Source organism: Dermacentor silvarum, chromosome 4 (assembly GCF_013339745.2).
Source record: "Dermacentor silvarum isolate Dsil-2018 chromosome 4, BIME_Dsil_1.4, whole genome shotgun sequence".
Taxonomy (NCBI): Eukaryota; Metazoa; Arthropoda; class Arachnida; order Ixodida; family Ixodidae; genus Dermacentor; species Dermacentor silvarum.
The window spans coordinates 127,094,857-127,122,398 of NC_051157.2; the positions used below are offsets into that span (position 1 = coordinate 127,094,857).

The window sequence follows — 27,542 nt, forward strand, 5'->3', positions numbered from 1 at the left end:
ACACTGAAAGTTGAATTGAATTTAACATCTTCCAGAAGAAAACATACAAGGAAAGAATACACACAAGAAGGTACTGAAGTGTTGGCTACCTCTTTTCACGTCAGCAGTAGTGTTCAAACGCTTTTTTTCTTCTTTTTTTGCAGACGAAGACAGCTTTTACAGACATGCATATTGGTTTTTATTTCAGAGTCGCGTTAAGGTTTAAATTATTCTTGAAATTATTTCCATCAATATATTTTGCTGCATTCTATCGGCGGCCACGACCGCACGCAATATTGCAGCTCTGTAACATGTGCACATTCTAGAATGTTAGGGCGCCTGCCGAGTGCTAGACTTCCTGGAAACGCCAATACTGTCCACGCAACCCGTAGGTAGCCGAGGTGGTGCTAGACCCTCGGGACGCGTCCTTGGCTCCCAAAAGCGGCCACGGACTGCCAACGAGACTGTCAGATGGACTTCTTGGGCGTAGAAGCAGCGCCGACGCCGGTAGCATCTGCGCCGGTTAGGGACTTCCTGCGAGCCCTGTTTTGGGCGGCTAGCTGCGCTGCTGCAACTGCGGCGAGGCCAGCGACAGACTGCCTCCGCGACGTCTGCAGCGGGGGCGTGGAACCGACGCTGCTCGGACGCTGGGTGGAACCGCCGCCATCAGTCACGGATTGCCGTCGCGAGCGGGGCGCTGCTTTCCGTATCGTTTCCGCCACGGCCCTCGCATCAGCAGCGGAGGTGCCGGACGGTCGCTGGGACTTTTTTCCGTCCTTCTGGGTACCACCTGCGGCAAGGAAGGACGATCGGCGCGACTCCCGAATGGCCGGCTTGCTGCGAGTCGTGGAAGCTGCGCTGGCGGTACCTCGTCCAACGGCGCCGACGGCCTGCCCCTTGGACTTGCCCCCCGGAGGCTTTGCAGCGTTTTGCGCGACACCTATGCTAGCCTGCGAGCGGCCGCCCAATTTGCCAGGCTTTTTCCCTGGTGGTAGTAGGGTGGTGGTGCGCTCTTCAGCGGGCCCCGAATGCCTTCGCGAACGGTCGCCGAACTTGCCAGACTTTGTCCTTGGTGGTAGTACGGGGGTAGTGCGGCTTTTAGATGTCACCGACTGCCTCCGCGAGCGGTTGCCGAACTTGCCGGACTTTGTCCCCCGTGGTTGTATTGTGGTGGTCTGGTCCTCTGCGGCCGCAGACAGTCGGTGCGATTTAACGCCGAAGCTTTGAGACTTCGTAGTCAGGGTTGTGCCTTCCATAGACTTGGAGAGATTCGGTGCAGTGACGTCATCCGGCGTGTGAACTATGGATGTTCGGTCACCTTCCGCTCGTACACTCCGTGTAGCCGCCATGGAGGCCCCGTCGAATGCCTTGCCGCCGGTATCCTTGTATGTTCGATAGAACCTGTACAGCTGGGCGGTGTAGTAGATCTGGAAGCGAAAAATGCGTGACGCTGTTACGCTCTATTTGTCAGCACGCGCCAGTTGCTTGCACTGAGCAGCACAATCGTACTCGGAGCATGATAATAACCCGGGATGTAGACAGAGCAAAGTGCATTCGCGTGCGTAACGAAGCAATTGGAACAGAAACTGATGAAGTAACAGCTGTTAGCGACGTTTCGATAACAGTTCTTAGCGGGTTTAGACGAAAGCATAACTAGCAGAGGAAGGGGGTAAGGGAACGGGACTTACGACAACAATAGATGAAAATTATTTTGAAGTGTAAATATTAATGCGTTTGATATTAAACTTAAAAGGATCCACGACAACCAACTTGATTTATGCATTGCACGTTAAATACATGGCGTCTCACAACAATCTTTTAAAATTTGAGCGCATTCGGTGCGGTGGAAAACGTGTATTTGATTCTTTTATATTCCTGTTAAATCACTGCAATCTGCCAGCACCCCCTGATGGGTGTCAAAAGGTACTAAATGGACGTATTCAGTAAGCACGGTTTCGGTATTGCATGAATGTCTCAGCGGTCAGCCTTAAAAAAACTTTATGGGGGCTCGCCCTGTGCCGTTTTCCTCACGCGAGTAAAAAAAGTTTAATCGACAGCACAAGTAACATTTTTCGCACATCTTGTGGTACTTTAAAGGACGCTCGTTCTCGTCTGTGGTAAACGGGATTTCACGAGCACGTTTTATGAAATAATTGTGAGATGAAAGTCGACCACGTATGTTTGCCAAGACAGACGTTTTGTGCTTCCGGACCTTAATTTGTTGCGTCCATTTATCAGGCGTTCTGGTCACGAAGGTGAGTCTAGCATTATACACGAAGAAGCGCTGCTAAATTCCATAGGGCCGTATTCACAAACCTTTTCATCAGTCAATGCTGCTAATCATTGCTTGATTTTTGCTAATGTGTCCAACAGCAGGATAGGCCAGCGTAGGCTCTTACCAACTGTTCTTGCGCAATTTTTTTTTCGAGATGTGTAATGTGACACTCGTGCGTCTCACTTCTGCGGATCTGCAGGTGGCCCTGGGGACCGAGACACCCCCCCCCCCTTTCTTAAACTAAATTTAAAAATTAAATTATGGGGTTTTACGTGCCAAACCCGCGATCTGAATATGAGGCACGCCGTAGTGCGGGACTCCGGAAATTTGGGCCATCTGGGGTTCTTTAACGTGCACCTAAATCTAAGTACACGGGTGTTTTCGCATTTCGCCCCCATCGAAATGCGGCCGCCGTGGCCGGGATTCGATCCCGCGACCTCGTGCTCCCCTCCTGAAACTACGTCCACCCATCTTTACGAACTCGTTTCATAGGCCTCCAACAAGGTTATTTGTTGTACTAGATAGCGAAGTTGATTTTTCCTAATGGTAACTTTGTGTTTTTAATGAGTCGTGGCTTATTATGTGCACTGTAATGACAGAAACTTTCTAATGTTCTGATTACCGAGATGTGCAAATTGATAATAATGGTGAGAAAGCTTCTGAAACTATTGTAAAGTATTGGATATCCGATTCGCTTCGCTACTGGCACTATTCTATTCATATTCGGCTCACTTTTGGCGCTATTTGGTTTGTATTGAATTAAGTTTCAAAAACTATCTGCGCATCCCTACTGACGGTACGTGTCATGTGGGAACTGCGCGAGCATGGTTGATCGAATTGGCTAGAGCTATTGACCTTTTTGCGGAGCTGTTTGTTCTAGAGAAACTAGAAGGCGCTGGTGCGCCGTACATTGTCTCAGCGACAGCATACGAATACGAAACTATTACCGCTTCTACCTTGCTTCTGCGCGATCAGCTGTCCGAAATGGGACCGAGGTTTCGCTAACGCACTGTGCTCCAATCATACGGGATTGAATCATGTGGATTGAAGACGTGTGCAGTATGGTTGGCTGAAAAAAATAGTTACTGGCATATTAAGGAATACAATAAATATGTGTGGCCAAGTTCGCGGACCGCTGCTGCAATTGTCCGTACGTGCTTCCGGCACTTCGAGATGTACGGCTCTCGAGGATAAACAGATTTGCTCATCCGCCTGCGTTGTATTGCTAACCTTCAAAGAAAGGGCTTCAGCCCCGGTACGTCGGCAAGAGTGAGTACTGCTCTTTAAACAATGATAACGGAAGTAGCGCCGCCTCCTGTCATAGTAGGTTTCGCGCACAGTATTTATGCACATCTACCCCAACCAGCATGGAAACTTGCATCCACTCTTTCGCCAACGTGTCAAGAATAAGCCAATGGGCGCACACTTGAATATATGCGCACTATGCATATACGCACAATGTTTCGTGACGGTCCACAAGAGTAAGCGAGTTACTCGCGATAATACGCATTTGCTACAAGGTATTGCAATGTGCAGACCAGCTACGTTTCAAGCCTTGTGCGCAGCAAGAACAAATTTATCGGAACTGAGCACACCCGCGAGCGATTAGGCAGAAAATTATCAGATAGCGGCCGCACCGAGGAACTTCACTGTGCCCGAAACTGACAAGCCGCTGCTTCAAAATATTTGCCAAATAAAGTACAAGGAGCTAAGTACACTAGATAATACCTCTTTGCTACAAGGTATTAAAATGCAGAAAGCAGCTACGTTTCAAGCCTTGTGCGCAGCAAGAACAAATCTATCGTAACTGAGCACACCCGCGAGCGATTAGGCAGAAAATTAGCAGATAGTGGCCGCACCGAGGAACTTCACTGTGCCCCAAACTGACAAGCCGCTGCTTCAAAATATTTGCCAAATAAAGTACAAGGAGCAAAGTACACTAGATAATACCTCTTTGCTACAAGGTATTAAAATGCAGAAAGCAGCTACGTTTCAAGCCTTGTGCGCAGCAAGAACAAATCTAGCGGAACTGAGAACACCCGCGAGCGATTAGGCACAAACTAGTCAGATAGTGACCGCACCGAGGAACTTTACTAAGTCAGAAACATGACAAGCTGCTGCTTCGAAATATTTTCCAAATAAAGAACGACCCGCCGTGGTTGCTCAGTGGCTATGGTGTTGGACTGCTGAGCACGAGGTCGCGGGATCGAATCCCGGCCACGGCGGCAGCATTTCGATGGGGGTGAAATGCGAAAACGCCTGTGTACTTAGATTTAGGTGCACGTTAAGAACCCCAGGTGGTCGAAATTTCCGGATTCCCCCACTACGGCGTGAACTGATATTCAGATCGTGGTTATGGCACGTAAAACCCCTTAATCTAATCTCTAAAGAATGAAGAGCAATACACGCCAGTCCTGATTCAATTCATGAGCGGAAAGTTTGGATAGCTTGGAATATACATTTATCCCCGCTTATAGAACAAGCACCATATACACTGCTCACGCCGTTTTGACGAAGCTTAATCAGCTCTGAAAGCGCTTTTGCATCTTCTCTGAAGCTGTGGCCAAAGTTTCTTGTCGTCCATCCAGTCACCATGTACGATATTTCCCGAAACAGAGGTTTGCTAAGCCTCACCGGCGTCATACACATCCATTGTAAACACGGAGGCAGTTGAGGCAAGCAATGGACGCGTCACCGCGTGATCAAACATGGCAGCGCCCACGGGCTCTCCGCGAAAAGGGTTAATAGAAGACAACGACGACGTGCCGCGCGCCAAGCGTCGCAACGGAAGAAATAACAAAAACGAGCACCAATCGGCGAGGTACACGAGGCGCAAAGGCAGGAGGAGAAGGAGAGAGAACAGAGGATGAGAGAGACCGGACTGACACGTTGGCGGTTGCAAGAAGGGAAAGCAGCTAGGGCGCGGAGGTGCGAGCTTGACGGGCGCTTGGACCCGGTCTCACGAGGCCTTTATACCTATATCCAGCAATGGCTTTTTGACGACCTGGCTGCTTCTACGCAGCAGGCTGCATTCTGTACGGCTCTACAGACGCTGGGCGACGAGGCGTGTAAGAACTGGTTGCAGTGTGCCTGGACCTGGACCCCAACGGCTTTTACTGGATCGCTGCATGTCTTCTGCCGAGCCTGGAACGTACCGCTAGGACTAACTCCCGGCCGCAAGACGACAGTTGATCGCATGGTCACGTCGGCCGCCAATAACCGGATATTATCCGTGGGCTGATCTGGAAAGTTGAGGGGATGCTACGTAAGATTTGTTTGGGTGTCGCCCTAAGGCTTCACGGCACGGGAAAGTGGAATAGAGACAGCACTGCCGGTGAACCTAGCAAGTCGACCAACAGCTGCCCCCTCTGCCATCGAAATGATGAGCCCGTGGACGCATCTCACTTACTCTGGACCTGCCCAGACACAACCAATATTAGACGTCGTCATGCCGCCCAAGCCAAAGTCAGTCCGCAAGGCGAAGACGGTCTAGACATGGCTGTACGGCACCTTGTATCACACGAACCTATTTCACATCTGCAGGCCAGCTTGGATTCCCTGCTGAGAGTCGATGAGCGCGGCGATATTCTTATCAAATTGCCTCGCACGCGTTGAGGCAATTCCCATCAATAAGGACGTTTTTACTACTACTGTGCCTTGATAACTTCCTGAGAACCAATAAACGTATACTATAAATTGCTATAAAATTGGTAATTTTATACTCTATGAAAGACATTTAAGACCGTACACTGTGTCCATGACTTGGGACAGTTTCCCAGCCAGGAAGTTGTAATGGATGTTTTACGAAATATGTCCATCAAAGAAGACGCGTATCATTTTTTTGGTCATCCAATTCATTTTTGAATTCCCGATTAGGAAATCTGCTTCTAACGTAATTTTATTATTTTAACAGCGGAGCTGTTTCAGCCGGGCGCAATGTAGCTGCTGAATCCAAAAATGTGGGCCGATCCTGGCGGATGTGCAGAAATGGTCCAAGCGCAGTGGCACATAGTCCTGTGAACTAGCGAATGTGTTAACAGCGGAGCTGTTTAAGCCGACCGTCAGCCCGTAACGCGCGAACAAAACCTCCCTGAGCGATAACGTCACCTGCGTAGCCTAGCGACAGCTGGCGCAGCTGTGCGTGGCTTCGCAAGACTCCGCACCGCTTCGCTAGGCCTCCGCCAAGGCGCGCCCACCTGCCTAGACACTGCGCACAGCGCATAGCCGAGTTTCTTCATGACGTTCCGTGGAGCGGGTGGGATGGTGGGGCTTGACTGTGACGTCAGCGGTGATATAAACGGCTCGTGTGCAGCGGCAGTTTGTCATACGTAGCGATGGGGAGGCCGCTTACCGGGAATCGCGTCGCGCAGCCAGGCGAGAATGCGATCGACGACGCCGAGCATTTCATCGCAGAACCTCGGTAAAAAACTTGTAATACGATTAAAAGCTTGATATAACTTGTCAAAACTTAGGAAACTAAGACTAGTGAAAAATTAGCAAAATCTTAGCAAAGGCCAGGACTACCTAGATGCCCCGCTGCTCCGCTGTCTCTTAAGCATCGCGCGCCTAGTGCAAGCTTCTCCGTTTTTTTTTTTTTAGCTTGAAACAGCACTACTTTAATTTTATATGCGCTAATTTTAGGTCAGCTTTTATCGATTAGTCGTGGACTGAATTCGGCTGTCGTTACGAGGCTATGTGTGTCGTTTGATTGGAATAGCGAAGTAGCGTCATCAGCGTAGATGACATATTTTGTGTTAGAATCAACAGTGACCAAGTGGTTACGTATTAATTTGAAAAAAAAAAGAGACCTAACATGTTTTCTTTCTTCGGAATGCCAACGTTAACTGGCCTCACATATGATACAGTGCCAAGATGTACTAGCGACTGTCTGTGCTTCATGTAAGATATGATTAAGTCTAGAGCTGTGCCTCGCGTGCCATATTCAGTTACTTTTAAAACATTAGGAAACGAGTTTTACTGTCGAGGCCTCACGGTAATGCATAAAAATTAGACGACGCTTTACCGGATTGTTCATAATGAATTCTTTTTGTTCAAGGAGGGCAGCTGTTCAAGGAGGGCAACTCAATCTCACAGGGCGCAAGTTATATTTTACTGCGTCTTCATCTCAGCATTTTGCCGAGTTTGGTACGGTTTTAAAAAAAATGTAAAGCTTGAAAAAGTGTACAGGGCCGATTTTCGCTTGTTTTCTTTTAAAATCGCGCGTAGTCCGCATTTCAGAATAGTTTGCAACGTTTAGAGGTTGTCAAGATATTGAGACATTTCCCCCAACTCGGAAATATTCCTTCAGATTGACGCACGACAATATTAGGCAGGCTCACCTTGCACAATGCAGCGACTGTGATCACCGGCGTCCAAACAGCTACAAGCGCCACCTGCGCGTCAAAACCTCGATGTTAACGCGTGCGTCCTGCTCGATGACACTTATAAGATAACATATGCGCATCGCGTTGAAATAACACAATCAGCGCTGTATTCGAGTGACTCAAAAGAGAAAGAAACAAACATTTTAAACGGATAAAGCCTTCCTTTCAAAACACTATTTTACCGGATTTCGCAGTAACATGTTAGATATTAGAAGAAAAAAATGAAGGCCAATGATTTCTTTCTTTAATGCTTCGCGCCCCAAATCTCTTCGTCGGTGTGTCAGTGTGGCGTCAATGACATCATAGTATCTTGTCTTACTTGGGCCGCTGTGGTGCAGTACAGGCTTTCTAAATTTGCCAAATTCAAGCCTTTGGCTTTTTATACAATACAATGCAGTCGATTTTTATCGACCAAAAATTTAACAGCACTCGAGCTGACGTCATCAGGATCCATGACATCACGGCTCTCTGGTGCGGAAACTTCAAGGCGGCGACGCCATCCGTCTTACGTTCTGACACCTTTTTCTTTTCTTTTTGCTTATCGAGCTTGTTCTCACATTAAGAGTGATTTTTATGGCATTGTTTGGAAATAATTTACTAATACTGTTGGACTAGTGCTGTTCTCTTTAGCGTCCCTCTGAAACGAAGCTCTACATGACAATGTGCACGTACCCTCTGTGTTGCGGTGACCTTGTCGGCGTCTACGTGGGTCCACTGGGCAAAAAATGAGGAGCAAGAGCATGCACCAGTTATGCCTCGTTCACTTTTTTTTTTCCGGCAGCAGCTTGCCTTAATCTTAGAGCAACGACAGAATAATGACATAATGCGATGAAGAAACAGTTGGATATAAATCATCAAAATTTTTGACATGAGCGCGCGATTGGAAACGATACACACTGAGACGATGACAACCAGCACACTCAAACTCAACGTAGTTGAAGAGTTCGACGGAATACCGTCTCTAGCGAGGCGGGGGATGCATATGATATAACGAGGGAAAGAAAGGCTCCCAAACACACTTGGCCAATGCTTGTGTCCTATTGCTTCGCTCGCACGCGACACGTAGCAACCGTTTCCGTGCAAACTTATTTCGCGTCAGAGGCATAGAGCTGAAAGACAGGCCGGACGAACTATAAGTATCTGGCCACTCCGTAAGTGATAGGTGGACGGGCAGAGTTCATCTACGGCGGCTATCCAAGTAGGCGGATAGCCGAAAGCGCGCCATGCTTGCGACGTGTACTGCCGCTGGGCTCCCCTCTCGCGCTTCCCTCCTGGACACGCTGCGCCTCCTGGCGGCACCGCCGTGAATTACGCGCTAACCTAGTGGCACATACACCGTGACCCTAGTCTGCGTCAATGAGGTTCATTGAAGAGCAGCACACGTCCAATGGCACATATCCACGCGAACAGCCTACATTTTCACACTGCACTATATCTTTGGAATCGGCCCACATCTTTGGCGCGATAGCTAGAAAGCCGGAAAAAGAATTGGTCTGAAAATTCCAAGAATGCTATTCGTTATCAGCCTCTTGCGCGACCGATGGCGGTGCGGCGAACGCCGCTCCGGTGACGTCAGTCGGGGCACCCGCCTTTGTCGTCTGCTACGCTTGGTCACGTTCTGACTGCGTCTCGCGTAGCACGGCGCTCTCCAATTACTGTCTGTATTTTATTGCGATAGCAATTATATGGACACTTCAACCGGATTTGTGCCGTCGCCGTCGCCGTGAGGTTGCCTATAGATAAAATCTTCGCCGCGCGCCGTATGCCCGAGCGGAAGCGTGCGGGGACGCGCGCTATCACGGAGAGCGAACGCACTCAATCACCCACGCGCAAACAAGGAAGCGGGAAGCCAGCGCCGGAGGGAGCGCGGGGGGGGGGGGGGGGCGCACTTCTACTCTGCCAACAACCGCGCTCGTCGCTCGCTCGCCCGCACCGTCTCTTATCTCCACACGGCTCTGACCTTTATGCGCCGTGCATTCGCCGCTCAGTTTCCGTTGAAGCGATAGACCGCACGTACCTTCGCCCGCGGCGGCGTATGCGCTCGCTGCCAGCGTTTTGACAGTCGTTGTCTGCAGTCATTCAGTGTGATCTATTCATGTTTGTTTGTGCGCGCTCACACCACGCTTGTTCATTCAGTTAGTAATAGTCGGGCCACATTTTCCAACGCACGCTACACATGCAATGCTGCCCGGATCGGCAGTGCAGCGCTACAGGTGTGTCCCTTCGCACGCGCTGCCCACGGGAAGCGCTTCTCATCAACACCACCGTTTCACACGCGCCTTCTCGTGGTCATCGAGTCTCTCTTCATGTCGGTCTACTTACGCCGCAGCACACCTGCTTACTTAATCAGCTCATGTTTAACTACAATTCATATTGCTACCAAAGCCGCTCACCTTACTTCGTATGACATTGCTGTGTTGCTATCGCATTCATTGCTTCGCCCTTAGGGCGAAACTGTGACATTTTTTATCTAGCTTTAGTTCTATAAGTTACAGCATGAGGAAGACAACCAACGTTGTATATTTAATGTATCTGTTATATCACCACCCGACCAGGTGAGCGACCTAGAGCTTAGGCGGCGCAGCGCCATATAGCTCAGTGTCTATAAGGCCTTGTGCCGCGCTAAGCTCGATATCGCTCATTCGACCCCGGCCACCCCATTTCGATGGGGGCGAAATGCGAAAACGCACGCGTATAGTTAAATTAAGGTGCACGGTAAAGAACCACAGGTGGTCAAAGTGAATCCGGTGTCCGTCTATTGCGGCGTGCCTCCTGATCATATGGTGGTGTTGCCACGCAAAATCCCAGAATTGCAGTTTCTTAATGAAAATATTTTCTTATAACCACAGCCCTCGCGAACTGGGACAAGATCTCGTGACTCAGTCATAAAACATCGTGCCAAGCAAGTAAATGAGCGCCTACACAGTTATTGAAATGAAGCACGATCGCAGGACTCATTCAGAAAATTTCGCGTCGGCTAAGTGGCCCATTGTAGTTCAATAAAAATTTTAAATTTCACTCACGATTCTAGTCACTCGGTGTCGCATATGTAATTTTTTTTTGACCAGAGAAATCTCATTTCTACCGAGACAAGTGATCTATCTCGAAAATTCGTTGTACCACGCTCTATCATGTTTCGCAAACGTTAAGCATACTTTGAACTATTTTCATGTAAACAAATCTCATGAACACTTTCTAAAGCAAAAATATTGTTTGTTTAGGTTAGCGTATGACTATTTCTGTTCAACGCACTTTTAAACTACCGAAGACCACAAGGAAAACTTAACTTTATCAGCGCAGAAGTAAAGATAGTGCTATAAAAAAAGTCGCAGTTTCGCCCGAAAGGGGACGCGTCAATTGCGATAGCAAATTAGTAGAGAGCTATACGGAGTAAAGATAGTAGTTTTATCGGCTGCATAAGCTTGGACACATTCGCTTACAAACTGAATTAACAAGCGTGCACGGTGTCAGCACGCACAAGCAAACATGAATATATCACACTCGATGACTGCAGAGAACCACTGTCAAAACATTGGCGTGAGCAAGCGCGACAGCAGCAACGAGCGAAGGTTCGTGCGGTCTATCGCTTCAACGGAAACTGAGCGGTGAAAGCACAGCGCATACTAAGGTAAGAGCGGTGGGGAGATCGCTTTCAAGATACGGTGCGCGCGACAGCCCGGAGCCGCGCATTGTACAAGTACGCACTTGCTGGCAGAATAGAAGCCGCACCCCCTCCCTCCCGCGCTGCCTTCCAGGTTTCCTCCCTTCGCGTGGGAGATTGAGTCGCCAGTTCCCCTTGCGCCCGGTCGCAAGATAGGCATTTGGTGCCGCAGCTAAACGTCGCCTCCCCTCCCTCCCTCCCATCCCCCCCACGGCCTTTCGCACGACGGAAGATGTCGCGTTTGCTCTCCGCCGTGCGCTTTCACTCGCACATACAGCATACGGCGCGTGGCGACGATGTTATCGCCCTTGGACTTTATACCGAACCTCACGGCGACAGCGACACCGACGGCAGAAATCCGCTTGGAATGTCCATATAATTACTATCGCAACAAAAGAAACCCCAGGAACGCCTGCGAACATTTTATTGCGCCTTTGTACGACTACACTTGTACTTCAACCCGCGCGCGTGCGGCGCGGCAGCGGAGTCCCCCCTCTGACGTCACACGTGAGAGGGTGCCACTCAGAAATCCCGGGACTAATATAAAACTGACATTGATGCAGCAAAGACAGAGAGAGAAACAACTTTATTTAAATCAGGACTGTACGACACTCATGCATTCGCGTACCACGTGCGCGTTAGAAATATGCACCCAGTGGCGTTAGCTGAACACTCAACTTTCGCTCATCGGAGAAAAGCATGAGAAAGAAGAAAAACTTTACCGAATACAAATTATTACTTTAATTTGTTTTGCGGTACATATTTTCGTCTCTGTGGTCGATATTTCGTCATTTTAGCTGTACGCCATAATTTGCTGCCTGCACCATGCTTTTGCGCGTAACGATTTTCATTGCTTCAGCATAGTTATGTTTCCCCCTCCCCTCCCCTCAATGTCATGCTCTAAAGAGCGAATGTAGGTTTGTACAATAAATACCTTTAGATCAAGCCCCTCAGTCCGCTCGCAAAATTGTTGATTCCACGTCAGGGGCCAGGTACCGCTGATAATCAGTGTATGTGGGCCGACCGAACCACTCGGCAGATAGGGGTAGGCTGAGTTTAGTTTTGCAGTGGAGTCATAGTGGTCGGGGTCCACATTCCCTATTTCCCATGAAAAGTGCGAACGTAATCTTTAACTGCCACTCGATCGCGTAAAAAAGCTCACGCGCGTTCTTGTTCCACGCCGAACGTTCCCAGACACATTATCTCTTCTGGCTCCCATAGAACCTCTGAAAGCGGGTCGTCGTCGCATGCTTTTGAGACCACGACCTCGGAAACCTTTCGAGAGGTCCTTCATCAATCTCGTCTTTTCCGCGACTGAGAACGAAAGGCGACGTCGACGCGAGCTCGCACGTCTCGTAAGCAGGAAACCTATACTCACTCACTCAAGGATTATTCTATACCAGGTCGAGTCTTTCTCCATCGTCTGCAAGCTAAACGCAAAGCTACTCCATACATCATAGAGATATACGCACCTATGTACCTCGTTGTGAGCGCCAGAACAGAGGTATATGCCTTGAGACGGCGACCAGCCTGTCGGTCTGCCGACGGCCGTAAGGCCATTAGACTGCCATCTCGTCTGGCGCGGCCTTGCTGAAGCGCAAAGCAAACAACGCCAAGTATGCACTTTCAATACCGCGATTGGATCTGCACAGTGTGTGACATGGCTCCACCGCAAGGCTGTACTTCAGTCGCAAATGATCTCGGGTACCGAGCTGATGCATCGTATTTAAATGCCCTCCTTTGCTGGTTAGCCCAAGGTGTCATCATCAATGAAATCGCTCATTCACACAATCCCTCAGCCAATACCATCGCTGCTGCCAATGGCCATCGAACTCATGCCCTTTTGGCAGCGTGCAGTTGTATGCGCAGTATTCGATCTCCTTAGCGTGCGTGTGCGTGCGTGCGTGTGCGTGTGCGTGTGTGTGTGTGTGTGTGTGTGTGTGTGTGTGTGAGTGAGTGAGTGAGTGAGTGAGTGAGTGAGTGAGTGAGTGAGTGAGTGAGTGAGTGAGTGAGTGAGTGAGTGAGTGAGTGAGTGAGTGAGTGAGTGAGTGAGTGAGTGAGTGAGTGAGTGAGTGAGGTCACGCCAGGCATTACAATGAAGTTCTTTTTTAGGCAATGACCACTCTTCGCTCCGTGAACCTTCAGCTGTAGCAGTAAGTGGTCTCTGGTCTAATGGATGAAATCGCTGAAATCTGGCGCTGTTGTTGTTGTTGCCGCCTGTTGTCCAACGAACTCTTCTCAAGCCGAATGCCTTCGCCCTTTCGTGCCTTCGACAAGGACACAGCATAAGCGCCTGTGACTTTCGGCCACGTGGTGGACAGCCCACTTACCCACTTGGGCGGGTAACGAAGACCGGCCAGGTTGCCGGCGCAGCAGAACAGCAACGCCGCGGTGTTCCACACCACGAACGCTCGCAGCACAGGCAACATCTGTGCCTGCGTTCATGACAGCAAAAAAGCCTCGTTGGGGACTGCTTGCACCTCGCAAAATTAGGGCGTTTGTTCTCCCCTTCGGTGCTATCGCAGCTTATGACAGTGGTGGGAACCCGAGACGTCTTTATAAACATGGGTCGTTGACTTTCCGCAGGCGTCCCGGCCGGTACGCGGCCTAATGACAATTGCGCTCACGCATGCAGTGCGTTCGTAGCTTTCGAATCGTTGATATCTGGTCCAGTTGTAGCGGAAGCGCGGAAACAAATTGTAGCGTTATAACACGAACCCCTAAACTAGGTGGAGTGATGAAGTTAGGAAATTCGCAGGCGCAAGTTGAATCAGCTAGCGCAAGACAGGGGCAATTGGAGATCGCAGGGAGAGGCCTTCGTCCTGCAGTGCACATAAATATAAGCTGATGATGATGCTGATGAACACGAGGCCCCACTGCAGAGGCAGGGAAACATAATCTACAGCTCATGACTTAATGCCGCACAGTGAAATTTCTTTGTTGGCACTGAAGCGAGCCACAGAGAAACCCTTGCAGACGGTGCTTATGGCTTTACGGTTCACTATGGCATTGTAGAGACCCTTCAACACTTTTTGAACACGGTAAGAAAGCGTTCTCAATCTGGACACAATTCTGTCGTGAAATTGCGAGCCAAATATTACTCGGCTGCTTTCACAAAAGAGCCCGTAATGTCACCTAAATAATCGCTCGCTCTGTCCTATATATACGGCTTTCGAGTTTCCCCGTATATCGCCCCGTCTATGGCGTCATAGACCCGCGCGACATTCCATGGACGTCTGTGATTGGACGATTGCTTGTGATTATGTAGTTGCTCGCGCATGCGTGCTCACCCCCCTCTAATCTTCTAGTAACTGTCCTAGTAACTGTTCATGTTCATTCACCGACATTTTTGCCTTCAACAACGCTTTCTTCTCTTTCCCTTTTCACTGTCATTACCCTTACCTAATCATCATCATCATCATCATCATCAGCCTATATTTATGTCCACTGCAGGACGAAGGCCTCTCCCTGCGATCTCCAATTACCCCTGTCTTGCGCTAGCGTATTCCAACTTGCGCCTGCGAATTTCCTACCCTCATCATCCCACCTGACTTTCTGCCGTCCTCGACTGCGCTTCCCTTCTCTTGGTATCCATTCTGTAACCCTAATGGTCCACCGGTTATCCATCCTACGCATTACATGGCCTGCCCAGCTCCATTTCTTCCGCTTAATGTCAACTAGAATATCGTCTACCCCCGTTTGTTCTCTGATCCACACCGCTCTCTTCCTGTCTCTTAACGTTACTCCTAAGATTTTTCGTTCCATTGCTCTTTGTGCGGTCCTTAACTTGTTCTCGAGCTTCTTTGTTAACCTCCAAGTTTCTGCCCCGTATGTTAGCACCGGTAGAATGCAATGATTGTACACTTTTCTTTTCAACGACAGTGGTAAGCTCCCAGTCAGGATTTGGCAATGCCTGCCGTATGCACTCCAACCTAATTTTATTCTTCTGTAAATTTCTTTCTCATGATCAGGGTCCCGTGTGAGTAATTGACCTAGATAAACATATTCCTTTACAGATTCTAGAGGCTGACTGGCGATCCTGAATTCTTGTTCGCTTGCCAGGCTATTGAACATTATCTTTGTCTTCTGCATATTCATCTTCAACCCTTCATTACCTTCATTAGGTAAGGGTTGAAGACCCTTACCTAATGCTGAGCAGCAAGTCAGGACCTTTATTTGTGACCAACCTCTCACCTTTTCTATTATAATAGACGCCTATCTCTCTCTATCTTTCTACCAAACAGGCAAGCGGTGGTTGTCAACCCGTGCCGCCGGTCCTGTCATTCTCCCTGGGGCACCTTTGTTACCGCTGAAAGAAGATAAATTGCATCGCGGAAAGAAGATAAATTAAGCAAGGAGCAATGTGCGGGACACTTCTATTGGTGCCGCCTCAAGTTGAGGGGAAACGTTCAGTTTAGGAGGGATGGCTGAAAGTAAAGATTGCGCTCCTCATTACACAGTAATTATTAATTCCATTAAAAAGGTTATCCGGAAATATATTCATTCAAAGGCATCGCACTAACTCCAGCGGGTATTAGCACCACTCGCGCATCTTTACCGCTGCAGTTGCTCCCACCGCTATAGAGCAACATTTCCCACCATGCTTCGCAGATTTCATAGGGGGTTACCCGTCACGCTAACTTTTGCGAACAGGAGTGCTATAGTCTCAGAAGCGAAATTGCGGGCAAAGTATATTCTTTTATTTTTCAGTCCATGTCAGAGCAACGAAATTAAACTCGCACAAGCTGTGCGCGCACTGGTCATAGATGTTTAATTAACCATTCCAACCTGAGCGCAGAGGCACGAAATTAACAGTTGTACGAAAAGTGGAAGTTTGGGTGAGCTGATACGACACAACTGAAAGTAAACCAGCGCAAAACGACGGCAAACACGATGAAGAAAAAAAATGCATGCACAGCGCTGTGTATATGCCTTTCTTCGTCTGGTATTTTGTCATTTTGCACTGTTTTAATGCCAATTAGGTTGAATGAAGTGCCCAGAAAAAATTGTAAATTATGCGCATACCTACAATTTTTGCATAATAAGGAGGAGAATGGGCCAACTTACAGCGTCTACGGCGACTCCCTGGGTACTTTCCTGGGTTTATCAAAAAAAAAACAATTTGAATAAAAAGTAAAGTAAATAAATAACGGTTCCTCTTCGCGTGCCAATTAACTGAGCAACACAAGAGAAAGCGTGTTACATAAGGCATGGGCAGAAAATTAAATATAATCACGGCTTTGCCGGCCTTGTACACGTTCTTAGCTAACCATGAGCTCCGTGTTATTGCAGGTATTTATCACCATTATATGAAACTAAACAAATATTCAATTGAATTTATTATTCGTTATGCTCGCACCAACAGACGACAATTTGGGTCATTCCTTCAAAGTTCTGCACTCTTGTCGAATTTCTAGTTTTCTTACATGATTGCTATACTTCCCGGTGGGCGATATTTTACCATGATACGTTCATGTCTCCAAAAAGTACTGAACCCAGATATTTCATTTGATTTCATTTATTGATTCCGAGTACACTTGAGAGCAGGCAGGTAATAAGGGCACGCAGTCTGACAGAGGGCCCTACCTCCGAAACAATTTTGCATTAGTGTACGTCATACAACACAGCGATTACAGCACTCATCACATATCCTAAAAGAAAGCACTGTTTAAACAAATTCTAAGTAGCATCTAGCTAACATAAAACAGTCACTTCCGCATGTCAATAAAAAATATGAGCCTTTCACAATAATACAAATTTCAAAATACGCTTTTCAATCAATCAATAAAAATTAGATATAAAATGAATAAGATATGCTAATATAATTGTCAGGTCATTAAAAATATAATTAAATCAGAAATTTCTTGTCTATTACGACAAAAACAACTGAAATGAGTATCACCTTCATCAGTCAGAGCTCATACGCTCTCCAATTAAAACCTTTGTTGACTCGTTTCTTAAAGAAACTTACTCAGTCAAATTTTACCGAATTAGCACCTCTGTTGAGAAGTTTCATGCATTGACATTTCAGATTGTGGCTTCCGCAGTTTGTTCGTGTCTTCGATGTGTGTATTGTGTGTTTGTATGACGCCGCACTGGAGTATCGTGTTCCCAAACATCGAAACAGATTTCACTTGGGCCGAGGTGTTCGTTTCTTTTTTTTTTTTTTTTTTTGCTTCGATGAGATCTTGTCTGTCTCAAATACTTAAGCCATATATCTGCAATTTCTCTTGCAAATTGGACACCACACTTTCCATACACCTGCCGTGCTTTGTTCCGATTTCACTTTTGTCCTTCGAGCAATTCATATTTGGCAGTTCTCAAAATGTGGTGAAACTGTAGCGCCCACCGACGCTGCTAAGCGCGAACGCTAAGGTCAGCGTTCTCGGCCGGTGCCTTGGGGCCGGCTGCGACAGACGAGAAAAATAAAGTTGGGCGGCGCGTGCCAGCGGCGCAAGCACGGCACGCGCTAGTCCGTTCTGAAAGCCTGCTGAGCTGGTCCTCTTGTTCTGGCGCTCCGCTGCGACCCCTCGGTTCTCGACAGTGGTGACTCCGGCTTAAGAGATGACCGACCCAAGCAACCTCCCGCCCTCAGGCAACCTCCCGCCTGACGCTACCTCGCGCCCACGGGACGTCGCAGCTCTACAGCTCCGCCTGCCCATGTTCTGGCGCCACAACCCGCAGGTTTGGTTCGCCCAGGTCGAAGCCACCTTCGATCTGCACAACATCACCTCGGAGACTTCGCGGTTTCGCCACTTGCTTTGCAACCTGTCTCCTGAGGTGGCTCAGGAAGTGGCGGACGTTATCGCTGCACCTTTGAGTGATGCCCCATACCAGCAACTGAAGCAGAGCATTTTAGAACGTACCACGGCGTCTGAGAGCGCGCGCATCCAGCAGCTGCTTACCTCCGAGGACCTTGGAGATCGCCGCCCTTCCCAGCTGCTCAACAGCATGCGACAGCTCCTGGGCACAAGCAACGTCGACTCGAACAGTGCGCTGTTGAGGGAGCTCTTCCTGCAGCGCTTACCACAGTCCACCCGCCTTGTCTTGGCCGCTACAGAGGACTTGACCCTCGACCGCCTCGCCCAGCTCGCTGATCGAATCCACGACGCGACTTCTCCTTCAGTCGCCGCCCTCTCTTCAACGCCACAGTCCTCAACCATGGCCCGCTTAGAGTCCCGGATCGACCAGCTCGCCGTTTCCATCGACGCCTTTCGGACGTCCTCCCATGACGAGCGCGGCTCCACCTCATGTCCCAGCCGCCGTCCTTCTTCCTCGACCAGTCGCCGCTCGCGCAGTCCTCGACGCTCGCCTATCTGCTGGTACCATCGCACTTTCCAGCACCGCGCCCGTCAGTGCAAGTCCCCATGCGAATGGTCGGGAAACGCACCGCGAGATCACTGACGGCGGCATGTGACCTCGCCTTACAACCCGGCCGCCTTTTCATAGTCATGGATCGCATTTCCGGCCTGCGGTTCCTTGTAGACACGGGTGCCGAGGTCAGTGTACTGCCGTCCTCCAAGCGTGACCGACCGATAAGTCACCAGGACCTACACTCCGCGCGGCAAACTCTACTTCCATCGCCACGTATGGTCTGCGGTCCCTCACTCTCGACCTAGGCCTGCGGCGCACATTCCGGTGGGTCTTCATCGTAGCCGACGTCCATCAGCCTATCCTCGGTTCCGACTTCCTGACTCATTTCGACCTTGACGTCAGCATGCGCCGCCATCGCCTGATTGACAGCAAGACGCGCCTCTCGATCCCTGGCGTTCTGTCGGCTGTCGCTCCCACCGGCATCCGCACGCTGATCCCAACATTCCCGTATGCTCGTATCCTCGAAGACTTCCTTGAGGTGACAAGGCCCTGCAATTTAAATCAGCCTCCCAAGCACAGCGTCACCCACCACATTGTCACACGTGGTCCACCTGTCGCAGCCCGTCCGCGCCGCCTCTTCGGTGAGCGTCTGGACATTGCTAAACGGGAATTCGAGCACATGCTCCAGCTAGGTATTATTCGCCCGTCGTCCAGCAGTTGGGCCTCCCCGCTTCATCTGGTGCCCAAGAAAGAACCGGGTGACTGGCGTCCGTGCGGTGACTACCGGGCGCTCAACGCTCACACGGTCCACGATAGCTACCCCCATCCACACATCCAAGATTTTACAGGCCATTTGGAGGGATGCAAAATCTTTAGTAAGGTGGACCTTGTCAAGGCCTATCACCAAATCACCGTTGAGCCGGCCGATATCCCGAAGACAGCCATTACTACACCCTTCGGCCTGTTTGAGTTTGTGCGCATGCCCTTTGGGTTACGCAACGCAGCTCAAACGTTCCAACGATTCATTGCCGAGGTAACGCGCGGCCTCCCGGCTGTATTTGCCTACATCGACGACATCCTCGTCGCGAGTCCCAATCCACAAGATCATGAGCGTCACCTCCGGGAACTCTTTCAACGCCTTCAACAATTTGGCCTGGTTGTCAACCCCCAGAAATGCGTATTTGGATCTTCCGATCTCGAGTTTCTGGGCCACCACATCTCGGAGCTGGGAATTCGTCCGTTGCCCTCGCACGTCCAGACCGTGAAAGACTTCCCAGCACCCACTACCCTGCGCCAGCTGCGTGAGTTCCTCGGCCTAGTGAATTTCTCCCGACGTTTCATTCCGCACTGCGCTGAGCTTCTACACACACTGACTAACCTTCTTCGCACGACCAAGGGCTCCTCATCTATGATTTCCTGGTCTCCCGAAGCTGACGCTGCTTTCAGGGCTGCTAAACAAGCCGTTGCCGATGCGGTACTTCTCGTACACCCGAGAACTAACGTGCCAACCCGCATCATGGTGGATGCTTCCAGTGTGGCCATTGGCGCTGTTCTCCAGCAGAAAATCAACTCCGAGTGGCGCCCACTGGGTTTCTTCTCTCGGAAGCTCCAACCTGCCAAGACTCGCTACAGCGTTTTTGGCCGCGAGCTGCTCGCCATCTACTCCACCATCCAGCACTTTCGGCACTTCTTGGAGGGCCAGCCATTCTATATTCTAACTGATCATAAGCCTCTGGTGTATATCTTCCGTACAAACTCTTCCAAGTACGTCGCACGTGAAGTTCGTCAACTGGCCTATATATCGGAGTTCACCACGGATATCCGGCACATCAAAGGCACCGACAACGAGGCCGCCGACGCACTTTCACGCATCACCTCCCTCGGCACTTCTACATCGACTGTGGATTGGGAGGGTCTAGCTCGTGCGCAGATGGAAGACCCCGAGCTGCAAGCTCTGCGTGACCATCCCCGTTCCCTCCGTCTACAACTCGTTCCTCACCCGTTTGTGCCTGGCTCCCTCTGGTGCGACATGTCAGCGGCTACACCTCGCCCCTTCATTCCGACTGCCTTCCGTCGTGCGGTGTTCCAATCACTTCATGACATCTGCCATCCCAGCGTCCGAGCCACGCAGCGCCTCGTTACACAGCGGTATGTCTGGCCAAGCATCAACACCGATGTTCGCCAGTGGGCCCGCTCATGCCTCGCATGCCAGACCGCCAAAGTGACCCGCCACACGAAGACTCCCACACAGTCGTTCTTGCCCCCTGGCTGCCGTTTTGACCACGTCCATCTTGATTTGGTGGGACCACTTCCTCACTCTCACGGCTGTCGCTACATTCTGACAATGATCGACCGCTTCACCCGTTGGCCCGAAGCCGTGCCCATGCCGGACATCACTGCGGAAACGGTCGCCAAAGCCTTCGTTTCAGCATGGGTTTCCCGCTTCGGCTGCCCCAGCATCGTGACAACTGATCGCGGCCGGCAATTTGACTGCACACTTTTCACTTCACTCAACCGCCTGCTTGGCACTAAGCACTGCCGTACCACTGCATATCATCCCTGTGCCAACGGCATGGTTGAGCGGCTCCATCGCCAGCTCAAGGCTGCACTCACTGCGCGCCTGGATCGAGAGCACTGGGTCGACCACCTTCCTATGGTGCTTCTCGGCCTACGTGCCGTCCTTCGTCGCGACCTTGGCTGTTCAGCGGCCGAACTCGTCTACGGTGCACCCCTGCGGCTTCCTGGAGACTTGTTCGTTTCTTCGGCCCCCTCGCCCCAGCCGCTACAGTACCTCCAACGCCTACAGGACTGCATTCAGCACCTGCGCCCCGTACCACCTCGGTCATCGGACCACAGCATCTTTGTCCACCCGGACCTTGAGTCCTCGTACCACGTCTTCCTCCGACGAGACGCTATCAAGGCGCCTCTTACACCCTCCTACGACGGACCATACCGTGTCCTCCACAAGACGCAGAAGTCCGCCACCATCCTATTGAATGGCCGCGAAGAAGTTTCGCTGGACCGCCTCAAACCAGCCTACGTCGAAACGCCTCCCAAGGAGCTCCCCGCGGATGTCGCTGGCGCACCCGTCGATATGCTCGACACCAAGACAGCCCCATCTCTGCCTCGTCGACGAGTACATTTCGCCGTTCCGTCTAGGCGGGGGGCCTTGTAGCGCCCACCGACGCTGCTAAGCGCGAACGCTAAGGTCAGCGTTCTCGGCCGGCGCCTTGGTTGGTGGTGGTGAAAAGCATTTATTGGTCTATCTATACAGAGAGGTGCTGGGGGAGAGGCCTCTAGTGGGTCGTGCCCCTTGCAATACTGGGCGGAGTCCCTCATTCCGGGACCCCGTTGGTCTTGACCGCTGCCCAGGTCCGCCGAACTAGGGCTTGTTGGGCCGATAGTTCCTGGCAGCCGAGCAGGGCCGCCTCCCAGTCCTCTCGGGTAGGGGAAGGGGTGATGGGGGGGAGAGAAGGATTTTGCCGGCATGCCCAAACCATGTGGAAGGTGTCGGCCACCTCCCCACAGAATGAGCAGCGGCCGTCAAAAGAAGGATTAAAGTGCTTGAGAACCGCCGGGCACAGCAGAGTGTTTGTAAAGAGCCTGAGGAGAGTTCGTTCGCCAGCTTTACCCAGCCCCTTCATAGGAACCGGGTAACGCCGGTGTTCGGCACGATAGTGCTCAGTAATATCTTTAAAAGAAAGAAGAGGGCTGTGATCTGGGCCAAGGTCCTCCCAAGTGATGCCTGGTGCCCGGTAAGTGAGTGCGCGGGCTGCCTCATGGGCGGCTTCGTTACCTGGCATGCCTTGGTGGCCGGGGACCCATATGATTGAGCGATGAGTTGGGTCGCAGTCGCGAATACTGCGGCGAAGAATTTTGTCAGCGAGAGGAGTGATCCATCCGAATTGAAAGTTACGACAAGCTCCGCGGGAGTCTGTGAGGATGAATTTAGAGTCGGGATGGGAGGCTGCGAGGGCGATCGCCACCTCCTCCGCGTGCGTTGAGCTGGGTGCTTTGAACGAGAGGCCGTCCACTTGTCTTTCCTCGTGTATGATTGCAGCCATGTACCATCCCCCCCTGGTGTGGTTTGGACCTGCAATATCGACGTAGAATACGTGTTTCTTAGAGCCATAGTGGCGGTGCAGGGCATCCGCCCGCGCCTGGCGCCGGCCATTATGGTCCTCCTTGTTCATCTTAGTTGGAAGGGGTCGAACGTAGAGGGCGCGTCTCCACAGTTCGGGCACTCGAACCCTTTCCATCGTATGGTGGTCATGTTTAATATGTAACCGGTCCAAGAGGCGGCGACCGGACACGGTCTGGGCGAGACGCGTGTATTGGTTAACAAGATGCGCCTCGCGAAGTTCCCGATAGGTGTTCACCACCCCCAACGCGAGAAGACGCGCGTTGGAAGTGGAGATCGGGAGGTCGAGGGCTCTCTTGAGCATTTTGCGGAGTACAACCTCCAAGCAATCTTCGTCATGTTTCCGTAAGCGTAGGTATGGAGTCGAGTACAGTACTCTACTAGTCACGAAGGCATGTGCGAGCCGCACCGCATCCTTACTTCGCAACCCTCCTCGCTTGTTGGAAACGCGGCGAACCATCCGGCCCACCTGGTCGCCAACCTTGCGGAGTTTGGCAAGAGTTGTGTCTGCCTTGCGATGTTGATTAATGAAGAGACCGAGTATTCGAATCTCCTCCACTTCTCGGATGGGGCCACTGGCGAGAGAAAGCTGAACTGAGATTTTGCATTTCGGGGAAGGTCGAATATGCACAAATTGAGACTTGGACGGGGAGCATTCGAGGCCGCAGTACGTAGCATGGTGGTCTACTATGCTCGCCGCTGCTTGCAGGCATTCCTCCATCACTCCTATGTTTCCCGTAGTGGCCCAGATGGTGATGTCGTCGGCGTACAGCACATGCTGAACACCATCGACACCCGCCAACTGTGCCGGGAGGTGTGTCATGGCAATGTTAAAGAGAAGCGGGGACAACACAGCGCCTTGTGGTGTGCCCCGTGTTCCCATCTCAAACGGGCCGTACTCGGTCTCTTGTAGGCGTATAAAGGCCAAGCGGTCTGTTAAGAAATGTTTGATATAGTTGAACGTACGAGCGCCGCAGTTGGTCTCGCTAAGATGCTTAAGATGCTCGCTAAGACGGCGTGCTTAACATTATCAAAGGCACCCTTGAGATCGAGTGCCAGGACTATCTTGTCGTTATGTGGGTGTTCGGTGGGTTCGAGGATCTCGTGATGAAGCTGTAAAAGGATGTCTTGTGCCGACTTTTGAGGTCGGAAACCGAACATGGTGTCTGCGAAAGTGTTCTTGCTCTCGAGATATTCCGAGAGGCGGTCACGGACCATCGTTTCCACGAGTTTCCCTACACATGAAGTGAGGGAAATGGGCCGGAGGTTGTCTATGTTTACCGATTTCCCCGCCTTCGGGATAAAGGTTACCAATGATGTCTTCCAATCGGCTGGCAACGAAGTGTCCCCGGTCCAAATGGCGTTGATGTATTCGAGTAGGGTTCCGTATGCCCGATCTGAAAGGTTTGCCAATAGTTTGACTGTTACCTTATCTCTCCCAGGCGCCGTCCTCCTGCGCATTTGTGCAAGAGCCGCGCGAAGGTCGTGAAGCTGGAAAGGCTGATCCATTTCCGGATTATCGCAGCCTGCATACGAATAATCCATCCCTCGTGGGTCTCGATCCTGATTGAGGTATTGTGAGCGCAAAGCGTTCGCTAGCTGCTCCGTGTTTCCTTGAAAGTTATGTAGTGCGCGAGTGAGGTGTTTCTGGGTTTCCGATCGTGTTTGTGTAGGGTCTATGAGACTCCTGAAGAGCCGCCAAGTGTTGCGGCTCGACATCTGTCTTGCTGCGCTGTTACATCTATCTACCCAGTTAGTGTCTGCGAGCTGGGCAGCGTACTCGGCTGCTTGCTGAGTAAGGTCAGAGATGCGAGCGCGGAGTTTACGATTGTGTTTCTGCCGCCGCCGGCGCCTTGGGGCCGGCTGCGACAGACGAGAAAAATAAAGTTGGGCGGCGCGTGCCAGCGGCGCAAGCACGGCACGCGCTAGTCCGTTCTGAAAGCCTGCTGAGCTGGTCCTCTTGTTCTGGCGCTCCGCTGCGACCCCTCGGTTCTCGACAAAACTAACACAATCGGCCAATGTGCGTGCATTATTACCAGTCAAGATTTTTCAGTCACGCCGACTGTGAATCAGTCGAGCTGTTGCGAAAATTCACCCTTTTTTGTTTAGAGCACAGCTCTTAATCGTCCGTTCCTGTGCCGAGTGTCGGCGTTCTCCCTCGCAACCGAGTGAACGAACACAGCGAATGATGAGAGCGAACGCGGAGCGCAGCGGGAGAAGAAAGACGGCGATAGCGAAGAGAGGTTGAGGAGGAAAGCAGGAAAGGAGGTTGCAGTGGAACCACGAGGCAGAAAAGGGAGGCGGAGGGTACGGCGAAAGCATGACGAGAAAAGCGTAGTGCCGCGCAAGATGGACTCTGCGTCGACGATGGCTAGCGCGCGTCGTTTGTTCACCAAAGTGCTGCATGAGCGGAGGTCTGTCTGCGGCGGCTGCTGTGAATCGCGCCCGCGCGTCACCCCCACGCATTGCCTCTCGCGATCTCCCGATTAGCGATGTCGCGTCATATTTCGCTCCGTTTGAAACTTGCCGCACGAGTCAAGATTGTCCGCGCCAGCCAATATATCGTGAAATGGAAACACGTATAGAGCTGCGCTCAAATTTGGCATTATATATCGAGTACCGTAATCCTTGATCGAGTTTTTTTTTTCACATTCCGTCAATCTGTATGTCAAAAGGATGAAAATATACTTCGATTTCATTTGATTTGATAACTGCTTCTCGTAGCAAAACGGCAAAAGTAGGGTCTCTCGGTGGTGCTATGGGTGCCATTCCAACCTTAGTGACGCAAGCTACTTTGATATTTGCATATTTTCACGGTAGCGGAGACGTGACGCACAATTCTTGGGGCCACGATGGAACGTGATACGAGCCGCATGACCACACACCATTATTTCGGCGGTAACAGCGGCGTTTCTCAGTAGAATGCACGTAGTCATTCATCATTGTCACGACATTCTGCGCTGGTATACTCTAAACCAAGTTAGCTGGAACTGTTCGTAACCAAAAGTACTAGCCAATAAACCGTAAATTATGGAGGTATTAGCGTTCCGAAAAGGCAGAGTTGGTTATGAGAGAGGCCATGTTCATCATGAGGCCGGATTCACAAAAATGTTCTTACGCTCAAACTGTTCGTAGAAACCGGTGACAACCAATCGTCGTGTTGGACAATCATTAGCGAAGGCGGCTGGCGAATGGCAAGCAGCACTTGCGAACGAAACGCTCTGTGAATTCGAGCCCAGTTCTTTTCCACCACCAGAATCGTTCTTGTTCTAATTATTTGGCTAATTAGAGGATTAATTCGACATATTTCATTTGTAATTGCGCGCGTAACTTCCAATGGGAAAGCTGCTATTGCGTACTAAGAAATTCCCTGAAGCCATTTGCAGCGCGCCATGTCCTGCGTAGTTATTTCCTCAGAATGGAGACAGGTGCATACCGCTTTCCAGAGGAGCAGGTTCACCGCGATGTCACTGCAGACGTTGGCGACGCACTCGGCACCGAGCCACATGTCCAATATGACGCCTTCCTCTGCGGAGCAAGAGAACGATGATTATTCACGTGGTTTCTTCAACGTGCCAAGTCGAGACTGGTTATATCATATGCGACGCATTCGAGGGCGCCGAAGTGGTCCTGACCTGCTCGAGTTGTTCACGTTTCATGTGGCCACAACGCTTTAGCCTCCTGGTCTGATAATGCACTTTTCTACCAGGGAGAATGAAGTTATTAGGTTTTTTTTTACGTTTTACGTAAGTTTTCAAAATGGCCTGCAGCAGATAACATAATGCTAGTACTTCAGCTGGATTATGCAGAGCGGCGGACATTACTTGCACAAGAACTCGAAACAACTATTCAACTAAATAACAAAATTTCACTAATTATATTCTCAATTAATTACTTTATGGCCCGTACATATTGCAATTTATGAATTGTAGCCGGTGATTTTGCAAGCGTATACACTTGGAATGAATTTCCAGAATGACGCCAGTTAGGATATAGGCGCCATCAAACTCGCCGTAAGAATGCATTGTTGTTCCACATACTTTCTTTAAAAAGCGATAATTTATGCATATGTATGCGCATGTATTTCGTCCCACACTTTGGGGAATATTTCGAAACTGGTGTGATCCTGAAAATTAATTTCAAGTGGACACGTCTTGCAAGCTCAACTGCTAAAATTCGTACATTGCAATACGGACCGTAATGTAACTCAAAAGTGAATTAGTGATTTTTCGTTTATTATTTGAATATGTGTTTCTATTTCTCATTCTAGTCGTGTCCGCCTGTGTGTGCATGGGCGTGCGTGCGTGCGTGCGTGCGTGTGCGTGTGCGTGTGCGTGTGCGTGTGTGTGTGTGTGTGTGTGTGTGTGTGTGTGTGTGTCTGTTGGAACCTACTCAGGTTCCAACAGATCTCGCTCGTGCATTCACTGAATCACATTCACTCGAGATAAAGCGGACTGCAGCTTTCGATGTAGTCTCATTGCCCTAAAAACACAGAATCACGTATGAATAACCCTTAGTCAAATTCACTCGGACTCCTATAAGCTGCAACGCACTGCATGCTAATCACAGTCACACCAGCTTCGGTTTACATCCACCCGTTCACACTATACTCACGCCTCCTAGGAATGTCAGCTCATTCACTCAGCCTAGGGCTTACTCAAGATCACCCAGACTTAGACACAGGGTACGTATACACAGGGTACGCGTGACTGTGTGACACTTACCTGACCCCGTTCGGTGAAAGCCGTACGTGAAGCGGATGGCGCCAACGATATTGGGCACCTGCAT

General features: G+C 50.4%; 1 protein-coding gene across 1 annotated transcript; it reads right to left on the reverse strand.

Annotated features, from left to right (window-relative positions):
• Positions 1 to 232: 232 nt before the first annotated feature.
• LOC119448276 (uncharacterized) lies at positions 233 to 27,542 on the reverse strand. The gene is made up of 7 exons (XM_049666543.1): positions 27,479 to 27,542; positions 26,191 to 26,282; positions 23,224 to 23,556; positions 13,630 to 13,734; positions 8,311 to 8,352; positions 7,594 to 7,647; positions 233 to 1,406 (listed from the first exon to the last, which is right to left on the reverse strand). Exons 1-7 carry the CDS (start codon positions 27,540 to 27,542, stop codon positions 447 to 449), a joined length of 1,650 nt encoding a protein of 549 aa, XP_049522500.1. The 3' UTR covers positions 233 to 446.

Bases quoted from the DNA above. Each gene is read 5' to 3' on its own strand.
- LOC119448276 (XM_049666543.1), bottom strand. From the start codon at position 27,542: ATGCAGGTGCCCAATATCGTTGGCGCCATCCGCTTCACGTACGGCTTT. The intron at 26,283-27,478 runs GTAAGTGTCACA...CTTGCTCCGCAG, and splicing joins CTTTCACCGAACGGGGTCAG to AGGAAGGCGTCATATTGGAC. The intron at 13,735-23,223 runs GTGGGCCGGATG...TCATGAACGCAG, and splicing joins TCCGCAAGGTTGGCGACCAG to GCACAGATGTTGCCTGTGCT.